At 40.7% G+C, this 25,182-nt stretch overlaps 1 protein-coding gene across 1 annotated transcript in view; it reads left to right on the forward strand.

The window, feature by feature from the left end:
* The window catches only part of LOC126474519 (cholinesterase-like), a 78,038-nt gene that overhangs the window by 11,430 nt on the left and 41,426 nt on the right, over positions 1 to 25,182 (forward strand). The window contains exons 4-6 of the mRNA XM_050101991.1: positions 4,428 to 4,613; positions 7,838 to 8,040; positions 17,467 to 17,614. Coding sequence (XP_049957948.1) covers positions 4,428 to 4,613; positions 7,838 to 8,040; positions 17,467 to 17,614 — 537 coding nt within the window. The remainder of the gene's footprint in view (positions 1 to 4,427; positions 4,614 to 7,837; positions 8,041 to 17,466; positions 17,615 to 25,182) is intronic.

Below are 25,182 nucleotides of genomic sequence, written 5' to 3' on the forward strand. Positions count from 1 at the left end.
AACTAACGTGGTTCCATTTAAAAAAAACGTAGGTTTGTGTTAAAAAAGATACTTTCGTGCATTTTTGTATGGTTTGTATTAATCAATTACACTAGCCCCTCTCGTCACGTTCGGTCTGTGGAATCGGTTCGTCAGTATTTGATGTGGTATACGAAATATATCCGGAGGTAACGTAAGGTGGCTCACCCTGTATATTTTTCGACATAATCACCATTTCTTTCGATGCATTTTTGTTCAAATGGCTCTGAGCACTATGGGACTCAACTGCTGAGGTCATTAGTCCCCTAGAACTTAGAACTAGTTAAACCTAACTAACCTAAGGACATCACAAACATCCATGCCCGAGGCAGGATTCGAACCTGCGACCGTAGCGGTCTTGCGGTTCCAGACTGCAGCGCCTTTAACCGCACGGCCACTTCGGCCGGCGATGCATTTTTGTAGACGCTGTGGCAGTTTTTGTCTGGCCATGTCATACCCCTGAAAATTTAGCTATATTTGGACATAATCACCATTTCTGTCGATGCACTTTTGTAGACGCTGAGGCAGTTTTTGTATGCCCATTTCATACCAGCTCACCGCCATGCTGTTCAGAAGCTTATGAACCTCTTCTTTCACCTCGTCATCGGGGCTGAATCGCTTTCCGGCCAAATGTTCTTTTAATCTAGGGAACAGGTGACAGTTACGGGTCGCCAAGTCAGGACTATAGGGTCGGTGGGTGATTATGTTCTACTGAAACTGTTGTAGGAGACCAACGTTATGCCGAGCGATGTTTGGGCGAACGTTGTCATGGAGAATGTGTACGCCCTTGCTCAACATTCCTCTTCTCCGGTTCTGAATTGCCCGTTTGAGTTTTTTCAGAGTCTCACAGTACCTGTCAGCCTTAATTGTGGTGGCTAGCACACTGGACTCGCATTCGGAAGGACGACGGTTCAATCCCTTCTCCAGGCATCCTGATTTAGGTTTTCCGTGATTTCCCTAAATCGTTTCAGGCAAATGCCGGGATGGTTCCTTTGAAAGGGCACAGCCGATTTCCTTCCCCATCCTTCCCTAACCCGAGCTTGCGCTCCGTCTCTAATGACCTCGTTGTCGACGGGACGTTAAACACTAACATCCTCCTCCTCCTTACTTGTGGTCCCAGCGATTCAGGCGAAAGAAGAGGTTCATAACTTTCTGAACAGCATGGCGGAGAGCTGGTATACTGACATGGGCATACAAAAACTGCCACAGCGTCTACAAAAATGCATCAACAGAAATGGTGATTATGTTCAAGCTGTAAACTGATGTAAACCATTGTGGAAATAAGCAGGTCTATGTACTTATAAAAAATAGGCGACTTTACTTTTGGGATTACCCTCGTATTAGTTTGTATTTTGCTGGCTGGAACCGTTCATGTAACTTCCCCATATAAAATGTCCCAGAAGCGTATTAAAATTTGTTCCCGTCCACCAGTAACAAACAGATTTTACGAGAGATTATCCTTGGTTGTAAGGAAAATACCGGATCTAATCATATCTCACTTATTCCCACATTTCCTCATTACCATTCGCCTCAGTGGTGCACAAGACCACACTACGAGCATTATACCGAGTTTTGACCGACTTCATTTTTTCACTTTTGAAAAAAGCCTTCGAAGACGACCTCAGAAACGTAACATGTGTGGAACACGATCTAACAGTAGGTACGTAACCGTGCCGCAAACTACTGTCACGCCACCAGGAGCAGAGATCCGACAAGGTGTTTCCCTATTGCACCTAATTAAGCATACTCCATCTGCTTATTGCTGTGTCATACGGGTAACAAGTGCTCAAAATCTGGACCTTGAGTTTTGGTACATATTATATAGCTCAAAAAGTATGTTGTGTGTAAATTCCATTATTACATATCGTAGCACTGAAGCCTTTCATAAAGAATTTCATTTCTTCTGTAGCCTCGATGCTTTTTTGATTGTCTCTTGTTTTGGTTCTCCAGAAAGATAAAATGAGGTGTTAGATCTGATGAGTGTGCAGACCCCTTTTTTCCCGAAAGATCGATCCAATGATCTCCAAATGTCGTGTTAAGAAGTCCTGAAATTATCTGTGCATAGTGGGCTGGATATCGTCGATGTTAGTTCCACATGGAATACGTTACATTTTGTACACGGCCTTCCAGTAAATTCAGTAGCATATTTGTATGGAAAAGTTGCTATTTAGAATCCCATTAATAAAAAAAGGAACTTTGGAAATTTCGCATCATATGTAGCCGGACCAACGTCGTTGATTCCCCACATCTCTCAGTCAGCACGCATTTTCAAGTTACCAGTAATGCGTATTACGAAGACTGATTTGGTATTGGTTTGTAACGACACGTAATCCGAAAACAAGATATTTTATAAAAATGCCAGCTTATTTTTCAGTTTTCGTATACGCCATTACAAGAATTAGGACCGATTTTTAAAATCATTGCTATGAAGGTATGGATTGAACTAAAGGCGGAAAGGATAAAATGTGTTTAAATGCATTTTACGTAGAAAAATCCTTTGGCTTCTTTCAGAAGCATATTTAGCTGCCCCGTAGCCATATGTGGACTGAGCCTTAAATATGCTGAAACCTTTGTATCATATCTCTCATCAGATTCTGTTCATTTTCGTCAGCTTATTTATTATGTTGGCGCATAAGTTCGTGGGATTTTTGTTTTGCATCTTGGTATTCCATCTGCTATGGGTTTATTTATCGATTATCATTTTTATTTGTAGTTCACTGTTGCTCTTGGCGTTTACATGTTGTCATTTTCTCATTTGGAAATAATGAGTGGAGTCGTGGACGCTAGGTAATGAAGTACCAAGGGGAGAAATCGTAACCTTTCCGAAATATTCTTTTGCCTGTGTTCAATAGAAAGGTAACAGCAGCGGAGGCTGCCAGAAATATTCGCGCCGTGTTTGAGGACAACGTTACTCGACAGTGCACAGGAAGAAGACGGGTTTCTCGTTTTAATTAGGATCGTTCTGACATTAGTGACTCCCCACGTTCAGGAAGACGTGCGGAGTTTGATAAAGATAGTTTAAACGCATTAATCCATGATGGTCCACGTCAGCGTTCTTGAGAACAGCTAAATGAGCTCTGATCATTCCACCATCATGCGACATTTCTGTGCAGTGGGGAAGGCTGAAACATGGGATGCATGGGTACCGCATGCTCTAAGTCAAATTACAAAAATCAGCAAGAGGCCGCATGAGCATCTCTGTTTGCTAGTCATCATATCTTCGTGAAAAACACCCCTTCCTATCCATATTGTTACTGGCGACGAGCAGTGGTGTGTTTATGTTAACGTAAAGAAAAGAAAGCAATGGCAGATACTCTCCGTACAAAAACTTGTGCACTTCCACAAAAGACAAATTTACGCATCTGGTACAACAGCGACGGTGCGGTGTACTTCGAATTGGTTCCACGCAGTGCAACCGTCAATGTTTTCATTTACTGTCAACAACTGAGATAAGACGAAATGCAAGAACGACGAGCAGGAAAACTGTGGGAAGTGATGCTACTGCACGATAATGGCCGCCTGCATTCTCATAGGCTGACAAAACACATTATACAGGAGTTGGGTTGGAAAGACTTTCCGCAGCTGCCTTATTCACCCGACCTTGTGCGCTCAGATTTTCACCTTTTCTGCTCTTTTTCGAACAACCGAGAAGGAAATTCCTTTTCTGATAAAAATGGGCTTCGAACATGGTTCGACAAGTCCTTCGCCTCAAAAGCATGTGATTTCTACAGTCTGGGAATCGAAAAGTTACACCAACACTGGCAGACTGATGTAAATAGTGAATGAGAGTATATAATTGATGACTAAAGTCTGTGTTATATGTGTCTGATTTATTTATTAAACTTAGGGAAAAACGCTACGAACTTATGCACCAAACCAATAATTCTTTAGATTTCCAGTTTCTTGTACTCATTTTTATAATGTTCGCGAAGACAGGTCGTGGGGCCTTGACACGTACAGAAAAGTTTTTTGCTGCTCTGTCACCTTCGTGACATTAGCAATCAGATTAGCCACAACCACCATCTCTACTCTTACATGCATTGCGAAAGGATGAGTAGCTTCACAACAGTTGCAACAGCAGACAGTTGATGGATGGCCTTCAAGTCCATTTGTAGACACAAGAAGCATACATGAGTTACGTGCTTGCTTATGAGTGGTAGAGTAGGCCATAAACTTACGAAACCCATCCCTTAACGTAAATACTGTGGTTAGCGACTTTATTATCTAAATACTATTTGATCAAGTTCTACACCTGCTATGTCACTGAATCCTCTTCGAAGACTCTTTGCAATGCTACAAAAAGTAATTTGTGGAGATGATGACTTGAATAAAAGTGTTTTATGTATTGACCATCAGCCTTAAGTAGTAAATAAGTAGCTGTCTTGTTAAATATCAGCACTGTTACGCAGGTTTTCTGAGTACGGGCGATTCAGTGGCACCTGGAAACGCGGGTCTCAAGGACCAGCAGTTGGCGCTCTCCTGGGTGCAGAGAAACATCGCCAGCTTCGGCGGCGACCCTCAGCAAGTAACTCTTCAAGGGCAGAGTGCCGGCGGTTCTTCTGTCTCGCTTCACTTCGTGTCGCCAATGTCCTCAGGTCAGTATTTCTCAGCCCATCTCGTTAGTCGCTTACATTTTTTCTTCTATAGACCTCATTCTTTAAAAAATATCGTAAAGAATCGTCTAAGAGCGGGGATCAGGAGATTCGAATGACTAAGAAACGGGATTCTTATGAACAGTTTATGAAATGAGAAACATTGACATCTATTTGGACAAAATAATCGCAAATTTTTCGTTTGAAGTTGAAAAAAGAGATTTCGGTTTATTATTGCACGACGATGAGGTCATTAACAACGAAATTGATGTAAAGGATACGGACGGAGGTAGATCGAGTTCTTTAGAAACCACCATCTCAGTATTAGCCTAAAACTTATATGGAGACGTCAAATTTAAGGTCAGCCACTGATCTTTGCACCAATAGCGGGTGGTATCCATTTTTCGTAAAAATTTTCTAACATGCTGTCCTCCCTGTACAGTAATTTTCCATCTCGAACTTCTCTTCATGCCATCCTTTTACTTAAATAGTAGCAAATCAAATAAATGAAGCGAGAAATTTTTGTAGATGCTGACTTTCTTTAATATCTCTTTAAATAACTGTTGCACATTACAGAGAAACGTCCGCATTTACGTGAACATATGTACCCCAAACGTCCTTTGCCGCATGTTCGACTCTAGTCAATGCTTAAATTTCCTCGTTGCACCAACAGAGTTGTGAAAGATGGCGGAGGAGCAGACAGAGGGTCTGGGGTGGGGAGGCTCTTCCCTTGGGGTGGGATGCTGAACCTAAAAGGCGGAAAAGTCAACTATTATCAGGGCAAGAGGACGGAGAAGGCAATGGAAGCTACTGCATTAAAAACACACAATATGTCTCCACAGGACAAGTGACTTCTAACTGGAAGGTGTCATGGTGACATGGTAAAATACTCCAGACTGGTCCCGTCGATCGGGTGGCCGTAACGGAGGCGGATGCCCATGAGAACAAAATTAAAAATATCAACGAAATTGTAATGTTCTGCGAGTCAGCCCACGGAATGTCATAAGAAGCTAGAAAATGCAAAAAGGGGAAGTTAAAGTCTCAGTCTAGATTTAAGGGGTCAGTGAAGTGAAATGGAATGAACATGATTCATGGTCAGACAAATATAGGGTAATATCACAAGTAACATGAAAGAATGTATCGAGAGTAGGGTTCTTTTATGCATAAGAAGATAGCACAGAGAGTTGATTACTATGAAACGCTCAGCTATAGGTTATTCTCACCCTCCGTGTCCAGCGACTAACTCTACTTCTTTCGACAGCGTATGCTCCACAGACTTTGCACAAGCATTTGTGAATATTCCCCACAGTTTTCTTTCTCTGCAGTGAGAAGTTCAATGAAGGCACGTTGCTTGTAGCGTACAACACAACCAGACGTCATTTTCAAACTGTCCTGCAGCTACACTATCTGTTGGAAGTGACGGACACTTGGCGCACTCACTCAGGAGACTTCAGATAATACATATGTAACGTTTCGCATTCGTAGAACTGTTTTCAGCTGAGAAAAAAAAAATGCAGTGCATTACTTTCTGGGCAACCCTCGTACATTGGCGTCAAGAGGATCATATGGAAAATGTGGAGAAGAACAAGGGACAGGATGTCAGGATATGTGTTAAGACTTCAAGGAACAGCTTCCGTGCTCCTTGGGGGAACGCGTAAAAACCGTAGGGAAATGTAGAGATTGGAGTATATCCAACAGAAAATTGACGTTGTGTGCTAATGTTACTATGAGATGAAGAGGTAGGCACAGGAGATGAATTCGAGGAATTCAAGGCGGGCCTCATCTAGACGTTCAGAACACTGACGACACTTTGTGAGGCTCTACTGAGTGAGTGGCTAAGAGTACTTCGTTCCAACATGAGCAGTTTTCTATCGTATTCTATTCGATTACCTATTCGAGTACTTAGCAAGGGAAAAATTAGATTCTAAATGTCACTATGCGTTCCCTAATCTCTGTTACCCCGTTCGTACACGAAACATACAGTGGTGGCAGCAATGTAGTTAGTTCCTCGATTACTAGTCCCTCAAAGTTGCTCATCAGTGTTTGACGAGAACAGCGTCAATTTTCCTCCTAAGATCTACATATACGTTCTCCAGATACCGCTATTGGGTATTTTCCGTAAAAGAAAAAGCAGCAAACAAATGGGAGAGAAGGAAATGGGTGTTTCATGCCCAGTCGAGTAAGATGTAATTTGAGGCGGAACGGAAAATTATGGAGGACGTGGATAAAATCGGCCATTTCATTTTCAGAGGAACATTCCCGCAAATTGCTTTTAAAGGTATAGAGAAATTACATAAACATAGATAGTTGGACGCGGATTGAAACTCCCCGTGACAGCAATAATTGGCAAGGTATTAAAGGTATAGAAACTGTAAAATAAAGTTTTTGACGTGTTATTTGAGACAGAGGAAATAAAATTATTTGTGCTTCAATGTGATAAAATACGCGTATAGTTGTGTAACTGCGAAATGATGAGCGATTTCATTGGATTGGGGTACACAGTGAATTTGTTAGTACTGTGTAGTGCTGTAGGAATGACGATAATGTCTTTCGTAGAAGAAACACGCACAAATGACACCTATACATTCATGCCCATCAGTGTGTCGGTATTTTTCCAAACTGCGAGATGAGGCAAAGCAGGAGTACTCACCAAAAGTCGTTAAGAGTTAGTGGCTTTTTAGAGGCGACCTTCATCAATAAAAATATTGAAACGGACAATTTCTTTAAAGGATACAGAGTGTGAACCACGAGCAGGTACAGACGCAGACAGACCAAATGGAAGCTGCGTAGTTAGAGCTTACTACAAAACAAAACTGAAAAATCGGCAAGAGTTTGGTACGCATAATACAAGTAACGCAAAAGAACACCAAAGAACGCCTTTACTCAGTAGAATTTCCATAGTGGAATCCGGCCCCGCACTTCGAAAGATAAAATATTTGTGCTACATGAGTGCATTGAGCTTTACATTTGGTGCGTTACCATCGGTTCTTATGAGAAATCAGTGACTGTTTTGGTCTCTTAAGAGTGTACTATTTTTTCTTATGTTCCAGTGTACAAAAAAAAGTTATTTCAAGAGTAGATAGTGTCTGCATGTGGACCTTTCAAGGGCATCTACTCAAATCTTGACCTTTTTAACAACGCTTTTCTAGCTTCTATACACATAGTGTACAAGTTATCTCTTTTTTCTATTTTTACCTTCTCCAAGTTTGTATTGCATGAGTTCACAGGTTTGTTTTCGCGACTCATCATTGAGAGCGGCAACTTCATCGCCCGGCCTATACTGCAGGCGACAGCGGCACGGCAACGTGCATTCCGTCTGGGAGCCGCCCTCGGCTTTCAAACAGACGACTCGCAGCAGCTCATCTCCTTCCTGCGATCTGTGAACGCTACAGACCTACTAGTGGACAGTTCACTCATACTGACAGATGAGGTACGTGAATCACAAGAATTTTATTTATCAGTTTGTCATTTTCATTCTGTAGACGTTGATGAAATTATAGATCACTAGCCTACACTGATCTCTATAAATCCCTTCACAAGGCAGACAACAAAGAAAGTACATTTCGCTACCTAAAGCTTATAAAAGTGCAAGAGCAGAATAGTCACAAAAAATCAGAATTCTTGTAGCGTGCGGTAGCAATAATATCTGCCGCCTAAAATTAAAAACAGCAATTAGGAGAGACAAGGGGTTTTTGCTCATAACGACAAAAACTCTTTGATATCAACAAGATTGTGTATTTTCCAACTACGCCACATTACTGAGTACCGAAAATTACAGTTTCAGTGTCTCATAGAGACATTCCCACGGTGAAATGTAGTGATGCGAACAAAATACATAGTTTCAGTCAAAGTATTATAGCTGATTGTCAGTATCTGAAGGTACGAAGATGTTCTAAACTACTACATAAGTGCAAGATATATGGAGATCTGGATGTCCATAACATGAGATCCCAAAAGAAAAACAGACTAACTGGAAACAGTTTCTCGTCTAATCAGGACGAGCTCCATTATTCCAAAGGTACATAATCACGAAGTTACTCAAAGCGGGATCTGCAGTGCTGCTCGCAAAGAAATATTTCTGTACATTCATTGCATTATACTTAAGAAAGTTACTGGAGAGCCTGTCACCCCACTACATACTGACAGACAAATGAAAAAGAAACATTATTTTTCACATCACGATGTATGCTAAGGATTTTGGAGAACTACGTCGTTTACCATGTGGTATTGTACCATACTTACTTGAAAGTAACGCTGCAGTCTTAGCGCATGACGATAAGAAGCATACCATATTTTTAAGGAGTCTCTGTTCATCCAACTTTGATAAACGTAGTAATTCGTCACAGAATATTTTCGGAACAGTACCAGCCAAATACTCCTGCACACAATGCTGCCTTGAGCAGCCGCTGGTGAAGTATCAGCGCAGCAGCAGTGCAGTGGCGAGTCGCATATTTAGCTTTCAAACTTGTTTTGTAGTTTGATTCTTAATTTCTTTCCGAGTGTTTGTGCTCTTGCATATTTAATTACAAAAAATCCTTGCGTATTCTCGTGTATGAGAGGAGTAATATTGCTTATTAATAGCCATAGAGTATAAACTCGCGGAGTCGTTAGATATTAGCAGTAGGATGGATAGGGTGTGTACGTGCTGTGTGCGGGCGCAGGAGGAACTGGCCGCGTTTTGCGAGCAGCTGAGCGTGCTGTTGGCCACGGTCAGCCGCCTTCAGGCTGCTGCCTCGAGGTGCAGCGAGGGCGGAGGGTCTAGCGCGTCGGTTGAGACATCCCAGGTGTCGCTTGTTGCGTCGCTGACTCAGCCGCCGAGGCACCTTCCAGTGTACCCGGCGCGTTGGGGCCGCCCTCACTTCAGAGTGAGTGGCAGACTGCAACGCGTTCGCGTCGCTCGAGGCGGAGGGCCAATGTGGAGGCCGGCTGACTGGCTTTGCCCGTTCATCCTGTCAGTGGGCAGGTGGCCGCTCCTTCAGCAGGGCCCGCGCGTGCACACGGGGGCAAAGGCTTGCTGGTTATTGGGAGCTCCAACGTTAGGCGGGTGATGGAGCCCCTTAGGGAAATAGCGTACAGGGCTGGAAAGAAATCCAACGTGCACTCGGTTTGTCTGCCGGGGGGCCTCATCCAAGATGTGGAGGCGCCCTTGCCTGCGGCTATCGAGCGTACAGGGTGCAGTCGTCTGCAAGTAGTTGCTCACGTCGGCACCAATGATGTCTGTCGCATGGGTTCTGAGGCGATCCTCAGTTCGTACAGGCGTCTGGCGGATTTGGTGAAGACCGCTGGCCTCGCACGCTGGGTGCTAGCAGAACTCTCTATTTGCAGCATCGTTCCCAGAGTGGATCGGGGTCCTTTGGTTTGGAGCCGAGGAGAGGGTCTCAACCAGAGGCTTTGTCGAATCTGTGACGGTCTTGCCTGCAGATTTCTAGACTTGCGCTATTGAGTGGGGAATTGTGGTACGCCCCTAGATAGGTCAGGGATACACTACACAAAGGAAGCGGCTACTCGGGTAGCAGAGTACTTGTGGCGTGCATACGGGGGTCTTTAGGCTAGGTAGTAGAGCGAGGTGTTCTGATGAACACTCACCAGTCGACGTGCAGGCAGGGAAATCAGGATGCGCTCAGTGTAAAGACACTTTAGCTATCAAGATACTAGCAGTAAATTTTCAGAGTGTTCGGAATAAAGTTCCTGAATTTACTGCCCTCCAGGAAGCGTATGGAGCGCGAATTATTCTCGGTACTGAGACCTGGCTGAAAGCTGAGGTAGGATGTTCTGAAATATTTAGTGAGGGTTGGAACGTGTATCGGAAAGACAGATTAGACACCGTAGGAGGTAGTGTCTTCATTGCAGTTGACAAAAATATTGTGTCTTCTGAGGTCGAAGTAGAGTGTGATTGTGAAGTTATCTGGACAAGTTTAACAGGGCTAGGGGAAATAAAGTTAATTGTAGGGTGTTACTACAGGCCACCAGGTTTCACCGTGACAGTTCTAGAATCACTCAAATGGAGTCTACATTCTGTATCGCAGAAGTACCCGGATCATGCTGTATTAGTCCGAGGTGACTTCAACCTACCTAGTATAGACCGGGATGTCTATGGATTCATTACAGGTGGTACAGACAAGCCGTCGTGTGAATTACGTTTGAACATGTTATCCGAAAACTGTGTTGAGCAGCTAAATCGACAGCCAACGCGTAATGGAAATACTTTAGATCTGGTAGCCACGAACAGACCAGACCTCATCGACGGTGTCAGTGTTGCGACGGGGATTAGTGATCATGTTGTCATTACGACAATTTTTACGAATGTTAAAAAGTCGGTCAAGAAGGCTAGGAGAGTATTCCTACTAGAAAGAGCAGATAAGCAGTTGTTAGCACCCCACTTAGTAAATGAATCGACTTCATTTACTTCCGGTACGATGGACGTGGAAGAATTATGGGAAAATTTTAAACACATTGTAAATCAGGCATTGGACAAGTATGTGCCGCAAAAGTGGGTTACGGACGGAAAAGACCCACCGTGGTTTAACAGCGCAGGAAGCAAAGGCAGTTGCACTCGCGGTACAAGAAAGATCGGGAGAATGAGGACAGGCAAAAGTTAGTAGAGATTCGTGCTGCTGTAAAAAGAGCGATGCGCGAAGCATTCAACCACTACCACCGTCATACCTTAGCAAAAGATCTTGCTGAAAAGCAAGGAAATTCTGGTCTTACGTAAAATCGGTAAGCGGGTTGAAGGCTTCCATCCAGACACACACTGATCAGTCTGGCCTGGCAAAGGAAGACACCAAAACGAAAACTGAAATTTTAAATTTAGCATTTCAGAAATATTTCACGCAGGAGGATCGTACAAACATACCGCCGTTTGAATCTCGTACAGATTCCCGTATGGAGGACATGGTAATAGACATCCCTGAGGTTGTGAAGCAGCTGAATGGGTTGAAAATAAATAAATCTCCAGGTCCTGACGGGATTCCAATTCGCTTTTACGGATAGTACCCTACTGCATTGGCTCCTTATTTAGCTTGTATTTATGGCGAATCTCTTGCCCAACGTAAAGTCCCGAGCAACTGGAAAAAAGCGCAGGTGACGCCTGTATATAAGAAGGGTAGAAGGACGGATCCTCAAAATTACAGACCAATATCCTTAACATCGGTTGGTTGCAGGATTCTCAAACATATTACTAGTTCGAATATAATGAATTTCCTTGTGACAGAGAAGTTGCTGTCCATGCATCAGCACGGCTTTAGAAAGCATCGCTCCTACGAAACCAACTCGCCCGTTTTTAACATGATATCTTGCGAACCATGGATGAAGGGTATCAGACGGATGCCATATTCCTTGACTTCCGGAAAGCGTTTGACTCGGTGCCCCACTGCAGACTCCTAACTACGGTACGAGCATATGGGATTGGTTTCCAAGTTTGTGAGTGGCTCGAAGACTTATTAAGTAATAGAACCCAGTACGTTGTCCTCGATGAAGAGTGTTCATCGGAGGTGAGAGTATCATCAGGAGTGCCCCAGGGAAGTCTGGAGGTCCGCTGTTGGTTTATATCTACATAAATGATCTCTTGGATAGGGTGGATAGTAATGTGCGGCTGTTTGCGGATGATGCTAGGGTGTATGGGAAGGTTTCGTCGTTGAGTGACTGTAGGAGGATACAAGATGACTTGGACAGGATTTGTGACTGGTGTAAAGAATGGCAGCTTACTCTAAATATAGATAAATGTAAATTAATGCAGATGAATAGGAAAAAGAATCCTATAATGTTTGAATACTCCATTAGTAGTGTAGCGCTTGACACGGTCACGTCGATTAAATATTTGGGCGTAACATTGCAGAGCGGTATGAAGTGGGACAAGCATGTAATGGCAGTTGTGGGGAAGGCGGATAGTCGTCTTCGGTTCATTGGTAGAATTTTGGGAAGATGTGATTGATCTGTAAAGGAGATCGCTCATAAAACTCTAGTACGACCTATTCTTGAGTACTGATCGAGCGTTTGGGATCCCTATCAGGTCGGATTGAGGGAGGACATAGAAGCAATTCAGAGGCGGGCTGCTAGATTTGTTAGTGATAGGTTTGATCATCACGCGAATGTTACGGAAATGTTTCAGGAGTTCAGGTGGGAGTCTCTAGAGGAAAGGAGGCGTTCTTTTCGTGAATCGCTACAGAGGAAATTTGGAGAACCAGCATTTGAGGCTGACTGCAGTACAATTTTACTGCCTCCAACTTACATTTCGCGGAAAGACCCCAAAGATAAGATAAGAGAGATTAGGGCTCGTACAGAGGCATATGGGCAGTCATTTTTCCCTCGTTCTGTTTGGGAGTGGAACAGGGAGCGAAGATGCTAGTTGTGGTACGAGGTACCCTCCGCCACGCACCGTATAGTGGATTGCGGAGTATGTATGTAGATGTAGATGTAGTCTTAACTAATGTACGAGTGGGAGTGACTGGCACAGCAGACCCTTGCACTTTACTTGATAAATTAGGTCTAGATATGAGTACAAAAATAATGTTTTAGTCTATGGTAGCAATTTTTTAACAAAGAAAAAAAAGGAATTGCAAGTATCGGATAAAACATACATTATTATTAAAGTGTATCGGCTCTGTTCCAACCGACACTATATCACGAATGCGGTAAATCCGACCACATGAAAAAAATTCAGAAATCCTGTTAATCGAAAGTGTCAAAGGCTCTGACAATTTAAATTTATATCCTCAGTGTTTGTGAGGGAGAATTACAGGACCCGTCGAATGGAATGAACAGTTTACTGATCACAGAATATGGATTGCGAATAAACCAAAGAACATTTAAAATATTTCGGAGCCCCAGAAATTAGATTTATAACAAGCTTGACAACAAAAGTGTGGATGACGAACTGAAGGAATTGTGCTGCCTTTCATGGAAAACAGCGCATGGTGAGTGAAAATATATATGATATATGAAACAAGCTCACCAGCGAAGGCAAACTTCTAAAATCTACCACTGGCCTTGATGAGAAGAATTAACGTCTTCTGAGATCGCAAGTTTGTGTCATATCACTGTATGGATGTGAATGACGGTTTGTGGAAAAATCGGTGGCGAAGAGAACCTAGGCGACTGATACGCAATGTTACGGAAGGATACTGAAAGTTAACTAAACTAGTAAGGTAAGAGACGAAGAGTTTCATCCAGAATTTCTGATTTAATACTGATTTTTGACCTGATACAAACAACTGCCATTCATAATACACGATCAGCAAATTTCGGTATTGTGCCATTTAAAATGTGTCGAATTCAGATAGTCCGGTGATACCAATGACAGCTATCGTACATGGTGGAAAATGGAACTGTATTTGCATAAATTTGTGGCTCTGGCAACCTGTATGAAAAACATTATTTAATACTGATGTTCGGCAAACATGGGACAATAAAACAACAAACATTGCATCATACTAGGCAATGAAAGTCTTTCTCATAACACATTTCACTCCACTTGTTTCACTGCAGTTGAATATAGGCGTCTGCAATGGGGGAAAGAGGGTCCACTGCACCCCTACCCATACTGCCTGTAATCTGGAATACAGAGTCTTCCTTCATGTACTTAGTGAATAACCGTCTTATCTCTTTTATGTCACCTATAAAAGTTAGTTCTTATGTCGTAAAGGACTAACTCATCTGTATAAAAATGAAAAATATACGAACTTGCCCCACCATTTTAAAATTTCTGTGGACGTGAATGTAACTTCAAGGATTGTTAATATTCATAATTTAATGTCTTGAAGTCGTGTTTACAAGGTGACGGCTTTGAGAAACAAAGATTATTCCTCTAGCATACTTCGGTTATACACACAAAGTACATCTAAAGAAACGGTATCGCTTCGGAATATGATTCAAGCGAATTAAAGTAGCTTTAGATTGTTAACCTTTGGATTAATTCTAATAACTAAATTACAGTGACGGAGAGAAATAGTAACACCAAGGAAGAGTTGTGTGACATAAACAAAAGTTGGCAGCCACGTTCCTACAACTGAAAGTTTGTCATTCAAATTTTGCGGAAGTCGCATAAGTCTGGCGCACGTAGCGCCTCTACGAGCATGCATATTAGGTTTGCTTTAAATACACGCTCTAAGGGTCATGAGTGTTAATTACCTTTAGGATTGGACGCGGTGAGTCGACGTTAGTCAAGAATGCCTTTAAGGTGACAAAGGCGCCGTTATCAGCACCTCATTGAGTTCAAACGAGGTCGTGTAATAGGGCTACGAGAAGTTGGATGTTCCTTCTGCGATACTGCAGAAAGACTTGGCTGGAATGTAGCTGGCAGGGGTGGTCACGGGAATGTACGGTCGCAAAAAGACAGGCTCCGGACAGCCACATGATACTACCGAGAGAGAAGACCATAGTGTTCGGCGTTGGCTCTGTCACATCGCACTGCATCTGCAGCAGCAATCTGAGCGGCAGTTCACACAGCTGCGACACGACGAACTGTTACAAATCGGTTACTTCAAGAACGTCTCCATGTCAGATATCCTATCGCGTGCCTTCCATTGATCAAAAACCACTGCCATTTGGGACTTCAGTTGTGTCAAGAGCGAGCTCAGTACAATGCAGGGTGGAGGTCTGTTGTATTTTATCATGAAAACTGATTCTCTGTCGGTGGCCGTGGTGGCCGACTTTTGGGCAGAAGGAGGCCAAGTGAGGATCTGCCACCAACCTGTCTGTGCGTTAGACACACTGGGCCTACACCTCGAATTATGGTCTGGGGAGCGATTTCGTATGACAGCAGGAGCACTCTGGTGGTTTTCCCACGCATCCTGCCCGCGAATTTGTACGTCAGTCTGATGATTCGACCTGTTGTGCTGCCATCATGACCAGCATTCCAACGAACGTGATCCAACAGGATAACGATCCCAATGTGCTCTACAGAGTACCTTGGCCTGCTCATTTACCGAATCTGTCTCCACTCGAGCACGTATGGGACATCACCGGAAAACTTCAACGTCGTTCACAAACAGCAATAACCGCCCCTGTATTGACCGTCCAAGAGCAACAGGCAGCGAACTCCATCCCACACACTGATAACAGGCACCTGTACAACACAATGCGTGTATGTTTGAATGCTTGCATTTAACATTCTGCTGTTTACTCCGGCTATTGATTTACCAGCATTTCACATTTAGAATGGCTTATTTCGCCCTTGCAGTCACCTGTGCTATGTTAATTACCTGTACAAATGCATTCCCAAAATTTCATTACTCTACGCTATTTATTTTTTTGTGTTGTGAATTTTCCATTAGTATAAAGGAATTATCATCATCAGTTTGTAGTTACTTAACACGATATGTGTTTTGAACTTTTTGGTAAACTTTACCCCAATGGGGAACTTCACCACATCCGAAACTGCTATGTCCTAGGAGCGTGCATTCTTCATGCTTATCACGCGAAAGATATAATGCACAAACTTTTCATCTCACTCTCAATATGATATTGTTCTATAGGTGTTCGTCGAGTACGAAAAACTTACCTCCCGTTTAAAATAACTCGTACGAGAAAAATACAAGCTCTTACCAAGGGGTTTCCAAACTCTAGCTTCTACGCACCATTCGCAAATGGAACGAAAAGGAGAAAAATCATAGTGATATCCAAAGTACTATTTGCCATATACCATTAATTGCTTCCAGAAAAGAAATCGAGATGTGTTACATACTTCTACATCTTGTGAGATTTCTAATTTTTATAGCCTTACCAATCACCTGTATTATGAACCTAGTATCAACCGATATAAATATTTCCATCTATTTCCTTGTGTATTTCTCCTAATTTATTTTAAAAGTGTTTAGTCATTATGTCATTTGCCAAACATTTTCAGTGAGATTGTCAGTGGTAGAAAAGTGTTTCGTTTGTTGTTTATTGTAACTGACTGTGCATCACGGTCAGACGATATCCTCGTCGTAAAAAACTTTTTCAGTGGGCTGCACTGCGTTCAGCTTGCAAAAGAAGAAAACAAATTTATTTTGCTGTCGTAGTTAGGTACTTAAATATTTGCTACTAAGTCAGACGCGTGCCCGCTCGGTTAGCCGTGTGGTCTAACGCACTGCTTTCTGGGTGGGAAGGCGTGCCGGTTCCCAGCACGAGTCCGCCCGGCGGATTAGTGTCGAGGTCCAGTGTGCCAAACAGTCTGTGGACGGTTTTTAAGGCGGTTTTCCATCTTCCTGGCCGAATGTGGGCTGGTTCCCCTTATTCCGCCTCACATACACTATGTCGGTGATTGCTGCGCAGTCACTTTCTCCACGTACGTCGCAAAGATTTGATAAATATGTACCTACTCTATTACCGTAGTTATGCCTTAATCCAATAAGTAAACCTGTTTTATTAGAGATTTGCATCTTTTCTAAATAAATAAGATTATCCCTTTCTTTTTCTCTGACACTTGACAGGAAACCATAATAGTAATGGAGAATATGGAACATGCATGTTGGCTCAGAAACGAGTAGATAATGTGGCTTAGTTTGAATATGTACAAGATGTTTTCTATTAAAGGTACAAATACTTTTATTTGTTATGGGCATATTGTATAAGGATACTTTGGAATCTCTGTATATTAGGTTTAGAGCCTTTACACAGTTGGATATAGAAATGTTCTCTCATATTTTATAATAGGACCCGGTGTAATCTACATAAATTAGGTAATAAGTTAATGAAACCTACTGCATTAAGATGACTGTGTAAATCAATGCATATCTTTCCGAAAATTATAAATATGCTGTAGGAGACATGTTCAAATATGAAATTAAGCTACGAGATAACAGTTTCTAACTATTCAAAGCAGGAATTAAGTTTTCAAGAAAAGATGAAAACTAATACTGTGTTCCTGTTCTAGGAGCAAAGTCAGATCATATCTATGCTGTGGGCTCCAAACATAGAGTCAGAATTGGAGGGCGCCTTCATTCCAGAGTCTCCCATTGAGGCTCTGCTCGACGGACGATTCAGCCAGGTGCCTGTATTGACAGGAGTTACTTCTGGAGAGCTTGGTTAGTATCCACCAAAAGTATGTATAAATTTTCAAATTTGAAGACATAGAACAACTAACGCAAAACACTCAGTGATACATTGTCTGTCAATGTAGAGAGTCATATGATTTTAAAAATAAAGATTTCTATATTGATAATATAAGTAAATATCGTCATAGTCAGTAACTCTAGAATTCATATCCATGTTGCCCAATCATATACGGGAATTGTGGCACGTGCAACTAGCCTGTTGCCAGTACTTTGTCCAAAGAGCATCAGATATTGGCGACTTGATCATGTAATAAGAAATGTTGTGCAGCTATATTTTTTCCATCTTTCTATGATCCAGTAACATGTTCACATTTGAGTTAAATGCGGCTGAATCAACAAAATTTATTTGTACTGTTTGACAGCAGCAGAAATCCATTTTTAGCGTGTAACGAATGGTAGTCGAGTTTCAACTAACGTCTCCATTTTCGGTACAGTCTGTTTTAGCCATAGGGATAGCCGTCAGTCATTTTAAGGTATAATGACCGTCAGTCATTTTAAGGCATAGTGATTCCTCGATTATGTTCTTGATTTAATATGAAATCTTCCTATTGGTCCATATATCTACATCTACATTTGCATGGATACTCTGCAAATCATCGAAACATCTATACAATAATTCCCTGTCACTGCAGTCTCGTACAGCGCGCGGAAAAGTAAACACCTAAATCTTTCTATGCGAGCTCTGATTTCCCTTATTTTATTATGATGATCGTTTCTCCCTATGTTGGTCGTCATCGTAAACATATTTCGCATTCGAAGGAGAAAATTGGTGATTGAATATTTGTGAGAAGAATTCTGCCCCAACGAAAATCGCAAGTGTTTTAATGATGTCCATCACAAATTCTATATCATTTCAGTAACACTCTCTCCCCTTATTTCGCGACAATACAAAATATGCTACCTATCTCTGAACTCTCTAGATGTAGTCCGTCAATCCTATCTGGTAAGGATCCCATACTGCGCAGCAGTATTGTAAAAGAGGATGGAAAAGCTTAGTGTTGGCAATCTCTTTAGTTGATCTGTTACATTTTCTAAGTGCACTGCCAATAAAACGCAGTCTTTTGTTAACCTTTCACACCATATTTTCTTTGTGTTCCTTCCAATTTAAGTTGTTCGCCATTGTAATTCCTTGGTATTTAATTGAATTTACGGCTCTCGGATTTGACTGATTTATCGCGTAAACGAAGTTTAACGGATTCCTTTTAGTACTCATTTGGCTGACCTCAGACTTTTCGTTATTTAAGGTCAACTGCCAATCTTTGCACCATACAGATCTCTTTTCTAAATTGTTTTGCAATTTGGTTTGATCTTCTGATGACTTGACTAGTCGATAAACGACAGCATCATCTGCAAACAATCTAAGACTGACTGTTACATTGTCAACTAAATAGTTTATATAGACAAGGAACAGCTAAGGGGCTATAACACCATCTTGCGGAACGCCAGAATCATCATGTGTTTTTCTCGATGAAATTCCGTCACTTACTTCGAACTGTGACATCTGTGACAGGAAATCACGAATCCAGTCACATAACAGATACGATGTTCCGTAACCACGCTATTTCACAACAATCCACTTGTGTGGTGCAGTGTCAAAAGGCTTCTGTAAATCTAGAAATACGGATTCAATTTGAAATCTCTTGCCAATAGCACTCAGCATTTCATGTGAGTAAAGAGCTATTTGTGTTTCACAAGAACGATGTTTTCTAAATCCGTGTTGACTTTGTGTCAATATCCCGTTCGCTTCGAAGTTATGTTAATATTCGACCACAATATATGTTCCAAAATCCTGCTGCATATCGACGTTAATGATATGGGCCTGTAATTTGGTGGTTTACTCCTGCTACCTTTCTTAAGTATTAGTGTGACCTGTGCAAATTTCCAGTCTTTGGGTATGGATCCTTCGACGAGCGAACGGTTATATATTATTGTTAAGTATGGAGCTATTATATTAGCATACTCTGAAAGGAACCTAATTGGTATACACTCTGGCCCGAGGACTTGCTTTTTTTAAGTGATTTAGGTTGCTTCACTACTCCGAAGATAACTACTTCCACATTACGCATGTGGACAGGTGTTCTTAATTCGATTTCTGGAATATTCCCTTCATCTTCTTTGGTGAAGGAATTTAGGAAGGCTGTGGTTAATAACTCTGCTTTGTCAGCCCTGTCGTCTATAGTATTCACGGAGAGAATGCATTGATTGTGTCTTCCCTTTAGTATAATTCACATACGACCAGAATCTCTTTGGATTTTTGCCACGTTTAAAATACAAAGTGTCGTTATGAAATCTGTTATAAGAATCTCGCAATGAAGTCCGCGATAAATTTCGAGCTTCTCTAAAGGATTTTGCGTCCGTTTAAATTTAGCATGTTCGTTTTTTTGCAACAGTGTCGGACCCATTTTGTGTACCAAGGGGGATCAGCTCCGTCGTTTAGTAATTTATTTGGTACAAATCTCTCGACTGCTGCCGATACTATTTGATTCAATTCAAGCCACATCTGGTGTACACTTACATTGTTAATTGAGAAGAAGTGCAGACTGCTCTCAGGAAGGCATATAGTGAAATCTTTTCTGCTTTTGTGAATATATATATTTTTCGTTTATTGTTGGAGGATTTGTGGATTAGAATATTCAGTCTCGCTACGAAAACCCTGTATTCACTAATCCCTGTATCCGTTTTGATGCTTGTTATTAGCTCAGGATTATTTCTTGCTAAGAGGTCACGTGTGTTTCCCAACCGTTTACCATTCGCGTGGGCTTCTGAACAAACGGCTCGAAATAATTTTCAGAGAATGCATTTAGCACAATTTCGGATGACGTTTTTTGCGTACCTCCTGATTTAAACGTGTTTTTGCCGACATGTCGAGGGTTAATTAAATGGAGCACCAGCTATAATTGTATGAATCGGGTATATGTTTGAAATTAAACTCTATTTTCCTTTGAATCTTTCAGTAATTGCATCATCTGAACTGGGAAGATTTGAATTATTATTTTATTCCGGTTGCCAAGAATATTAAAATAACTAAGAAGTATGTCAATTCGAGACACATATTTCAAACAGGAGACTGATGAACTGAGTATTTACGTACTATATTTCACAAAAATGTTGCGTGGAAGAACCCACTCCTAAATTTGTCCTAGTTGAGCCACCATATTTCAAATTTAGTTGTGTTCCATGCAGAACGTCCAAGATATGAACTGAAATTGTTCGCAATATAGTGTATCCAGTTTTGTGCCTGTATTGTGTTTAAACTGTAAATTCTGTTTTCAGGGTCTTTGTAATAGCATAGCCAAACAGTTCATAATAGCAGTTATATCTGTCTAATAGAACTTGCACATTTCAGAGTGACCCTAAGTAAGTTACAGAAAAAAATTAGCATTAAGAAGATCATTTCGTTCTGCAGAGAGCTAAAATTTGTTGCAACTTAGTACTTAGTAAATAAAATTTTTCGAACCACACTTAACTGTTACTAATGTCTTAGTTAGAATAGAGATAACCTCCAAGGCGGAAAGCAATGTAGCTTGAAGAAATGTTTATAATTCTTTTTTAAAGTAGCCTTAACTTTTGGCAAATGAAATCATTACTGGTTCTTTTATATAAAATACAGATGTACTCAGTGATAATACCAAAGAGTGGGGTCACAGTCCTTAACCCACACAATACTGTTTTGAGGAAGAAGTATGTGTTGCAATGAATATACATTCCCCCACCCCAACGGCTGGCATTTGTGTAATAACAACTAGTTTTAAACATACGTTTCCAGTTTCCAAACTTCATGTAATGAAGGAGCCGACAGTACAAATGGTACAAGTTCTTGCTGAAGGAAACTGAGAAAATGACTTCAAACTTGTGCGTGCGGAAAATTAATATAAAAGACATATTTGGCAATGTAGCTAATTTATACAAGACCAGAAAATTAATAATGATTGCAAAACATTTTTTTCGCTGTGCATGCGAAGAATCAATCTACAGCGTTTCCAGTATTCATTTCCTCCTCGTCGCATAGTTAAAATTACTGTTCAACAAATGTTTGTGAAGAGAAGTAATAATTTTCATGATTTTCAATGACTCGCGCATGAGCATATTTAACCTAAAGAAATAATAAAGTAACTGAAACGTCCCCTTAGAACAATTTATACATGACTGTGCTTAAACTGACACACAATATTTTTAGCGCAACGCAATCTGACTTTCAAAAATCCCTACAAAAGAATGGCCCTGACTAACATTAACCTATACGTTTCACAAATCACTTACCTCACAAAAATCTTGGTTACTCGAACTACTGCAATACAGCTAGCACCACTACTGCCAGCTAAATAAAAGATTCAAACTATGGAAGGCACTAACTACTGATAGGGATAGTTAGCAAATGAAAGATATTAATAGAGAACAAACAATGTATTTACCTTAATAGTCATAATATATATAGCAGTTCATGACAAATTACAAAACTCCGCCATCTCTCTCCCCACATCCACCACTGCTGGCAGCTCACCTCCAACTGCGCAACGCTACGCGCTGTTCACATCCAGCTGCCGCTGCCCAACACTACAATGGCAGACAACAATGCAAACTAGACACAGACTGCACACAGCACAGCCAGTGATTTTCACACAGAGGTGGCGTTACCAATTAAAAAAACCTAAACAGCCTACTTACATAGTCCCCATGCTCCCCACAAAAAATTTTAGAAATTGTTTTGGGCAGTGCCCAATAATGATTTGATAAAATTTTTCATAATTACAATAACAGAGATATCAAATGCACACACTTATTGATTCAATGTTGGTCAAAAGCTAAAATTTTCTCACAGTCTATAAAGACAGTCCTGATTCATCACAGTAAAATTACAGTGTTTGTCTTTTTTTTTCAAAGTCTGAACAGTAAAAGAGAATGCAGACAGAATTAGTGGATTTCCATGCAGTCTTGAAGAAGTAGTGTTGTCCTTCCAACGAAAAGACAGTGCTGACTCTTGACATGCAGACAGGTAATGGGCCACAACAGAGCGAACCCACAGCAGAGTCAGTCGAAATTTTGAAGAGCAGACCCACTGTAGTCCTGGTAGAGATTACGGTATTGGTGGGCCACCAGAGGTGCAGACCCACTGCAGTCCTTGTAGAAATAATGGTACTGGTGAGTCAGCAAATGTGTAGACCCACTGTAGTCCTTGTAGAAATAATGGTGTTGGTGGGTCATCAAAGGTGCAGACCCACTGTACTCCTTGTAGAGACGGCCAGCAGCCATCTGTTGCAAATGTGCAGGTGCACAATCACCATCGAAGAGTCTTGCGGACAATATAGCAAATCCATAAACCACCACTCGTGCACTCACAAAGTTTTTTTTAATTGTCCTTAGAACCAGCAATGCTGTTATCCAGTCCCTTGCTGAATTATTAACACACGTGCAAACACTAACAGTCCCTACTTCTCACATATTGTCCATATACCATGACCAACAGAAACGTGTGCAGTGAAATGGAACTTACAAGTTACTTAATTTGATGAACTGGTGTCAATTACAATTTTATAACATAAGAATACAATTACAAAGGTACAAAATACATCATTAAAGAACATAATAGTACAGATAACATTTGTAGTAATATGGACTTTACAAAAGAATCGAAATAACATATACGTCAGTGTTCCAGGAATTATGACATGAGTACATACATAAAAGATCAGAATAACTTTCGAAACACCAACTTCACACATGAACATTAAGACAGAACAGAATAAATAATGTATAAACATCTTTACAAAGAAAATAACATAGTATTTGAAAAATTCTACAACATAAATCTTATTAGCTAAACACATAAAGACAGGAAAAAGACAAATATACAAGGGTACATAAACATATAGCGGAATAATACAAAAGGAAAGGACAGGGTTTGTTGTACTGCAGTATTTTGCAAACAAAACTTTCTTTACTTCTTGGAGATCTCCCGTCATTCATCCTTATTCCCAAAACGTCCTATCTATACCTCTCTTCTGTATTCTAACCATATTTCTTTCAAAATAATTCTGGCTCATTGTACAATACTCATTTTGGCCCAAATCGTTTTCATATAACTTCTCAATGCATTCTTTCCCTATTCTCCATAGTTAGGTTCTTATATAGTCTACCCCCTCTTAAGCTAACTTAAATCTACTGAGCTCAGATGCTAAACTAAGGAACAAGGCAATGCTGCAGCACAAAACAACAATTAACACAAACAGCAATGATAAAAAATACAAAAGGCAAAGCAAGCAGCATAAATTACAACTAATATAATGCAATGAGCAGCAAACAAGAAAAATAAATCAGTAGTAAACTGGCTTAACAGAGTAATGCAAAGTGAAATTTAATAGCACTATGCCTGGCAAGCAGCAGCAGAAAATGAAATACCTAAACATGACATAGCTCAAGCAGAAAAAATAGTACACTAAAGATAACAATGCAGATAAGGGAAATGTATAATCACATCTTAATGTCTAAGTAATTAAAGTGGTGCACCACAACTTATTCTACAAAATAAATTACCAAGTACTTGAAAAGAAAATTATGAATGCAGTTCCTGTGAAGGGAAATGTCTTTTTATGCTCCTTCGTTTTTTTTTTTTTTGATTAGATCATAAAATTATTTACTGGATCTGTAGGCATAAAATGTTTATATTAGTACATCTATTAAATTTTATTTTAACCAATGCTACAGTGCAGCTAAAAACTAGATATTAAAGAAAATGAAAATATGTACAAGGAAGGCATAAAACATCATTCATTAGCCATATGGCATTTCATAAGGTAGTGAAAAATCTCTCAACTATAGAGACAGTAGTCATAATCAGGTGTATAGACATAAAATATTTCTCGTCATTCCATGAGGCATTTCAATAAATCATGAATTAAGAGCTCCACAGTGTAATCATATGTTTTCAAGTTTGAACGTGTCGTATTTGGGATGCTTTCTACTAAGGAATGTCAATAGCGAGGTTAAGGGCCTCCTTTTTTTTTTTTTTTTTCTACCTCTGCCTCTGAAAGGCACTCACTAATGACTTGTTCTCCCGGCATCTGACACAGCTGGGTGTCCATGACGCATCACATGCAGGTGGTCACCTAACTTTCTTACGGAAATATTTACGACAGCAGTTTCCGCTACAGTGACAGTCTCATATACAAAATTTCACGGGTCGAGAATTTGCGTTGCAAATGTGTAGAAACAAAATCTTATCAATATAACAGTGTCATCTACCTCAAACGTACTTTAAAATCATGCTCCCTTACCAAAGACATCATTCAAAGCTCTCATAGTATCACAATGATTCCAAAAAGATATGAACAGTTCACAAAGTACAGCAAAATACAAGTTCATAAGTGTGAAGTTACCCAACTGTGTAATTGCGTAAACATGTGTCACTGATGTAGTAAAAAAAATGTTTATCTCTCAGTTAAATAATCAGATAGCTGTGTAATTCTGTGTTAGAGAAATATGGTACCGATGTGTAAAGTTGTATAAGCAAATACCATATTAGCTAGGGCTCCTTGTGCTTG

The sequence above is a fragment of the Schistocerca serialis genome, chromosome 4 (genome assembly GCF_023864345.2).
Source record: "Schistocerca serialis cubense isolate TAMUIC-IGC-003099 chromosome 4, iqSchSeri2.2, whole genome shotgun sequence".
NCBI classification, from domain to species: domain Eukaryota; kingdom Metazoa; phylum Arthropoda; class Insecta; order Orthoptera; family Acrididae; genus Schistocerca; species Schistocerca serialis.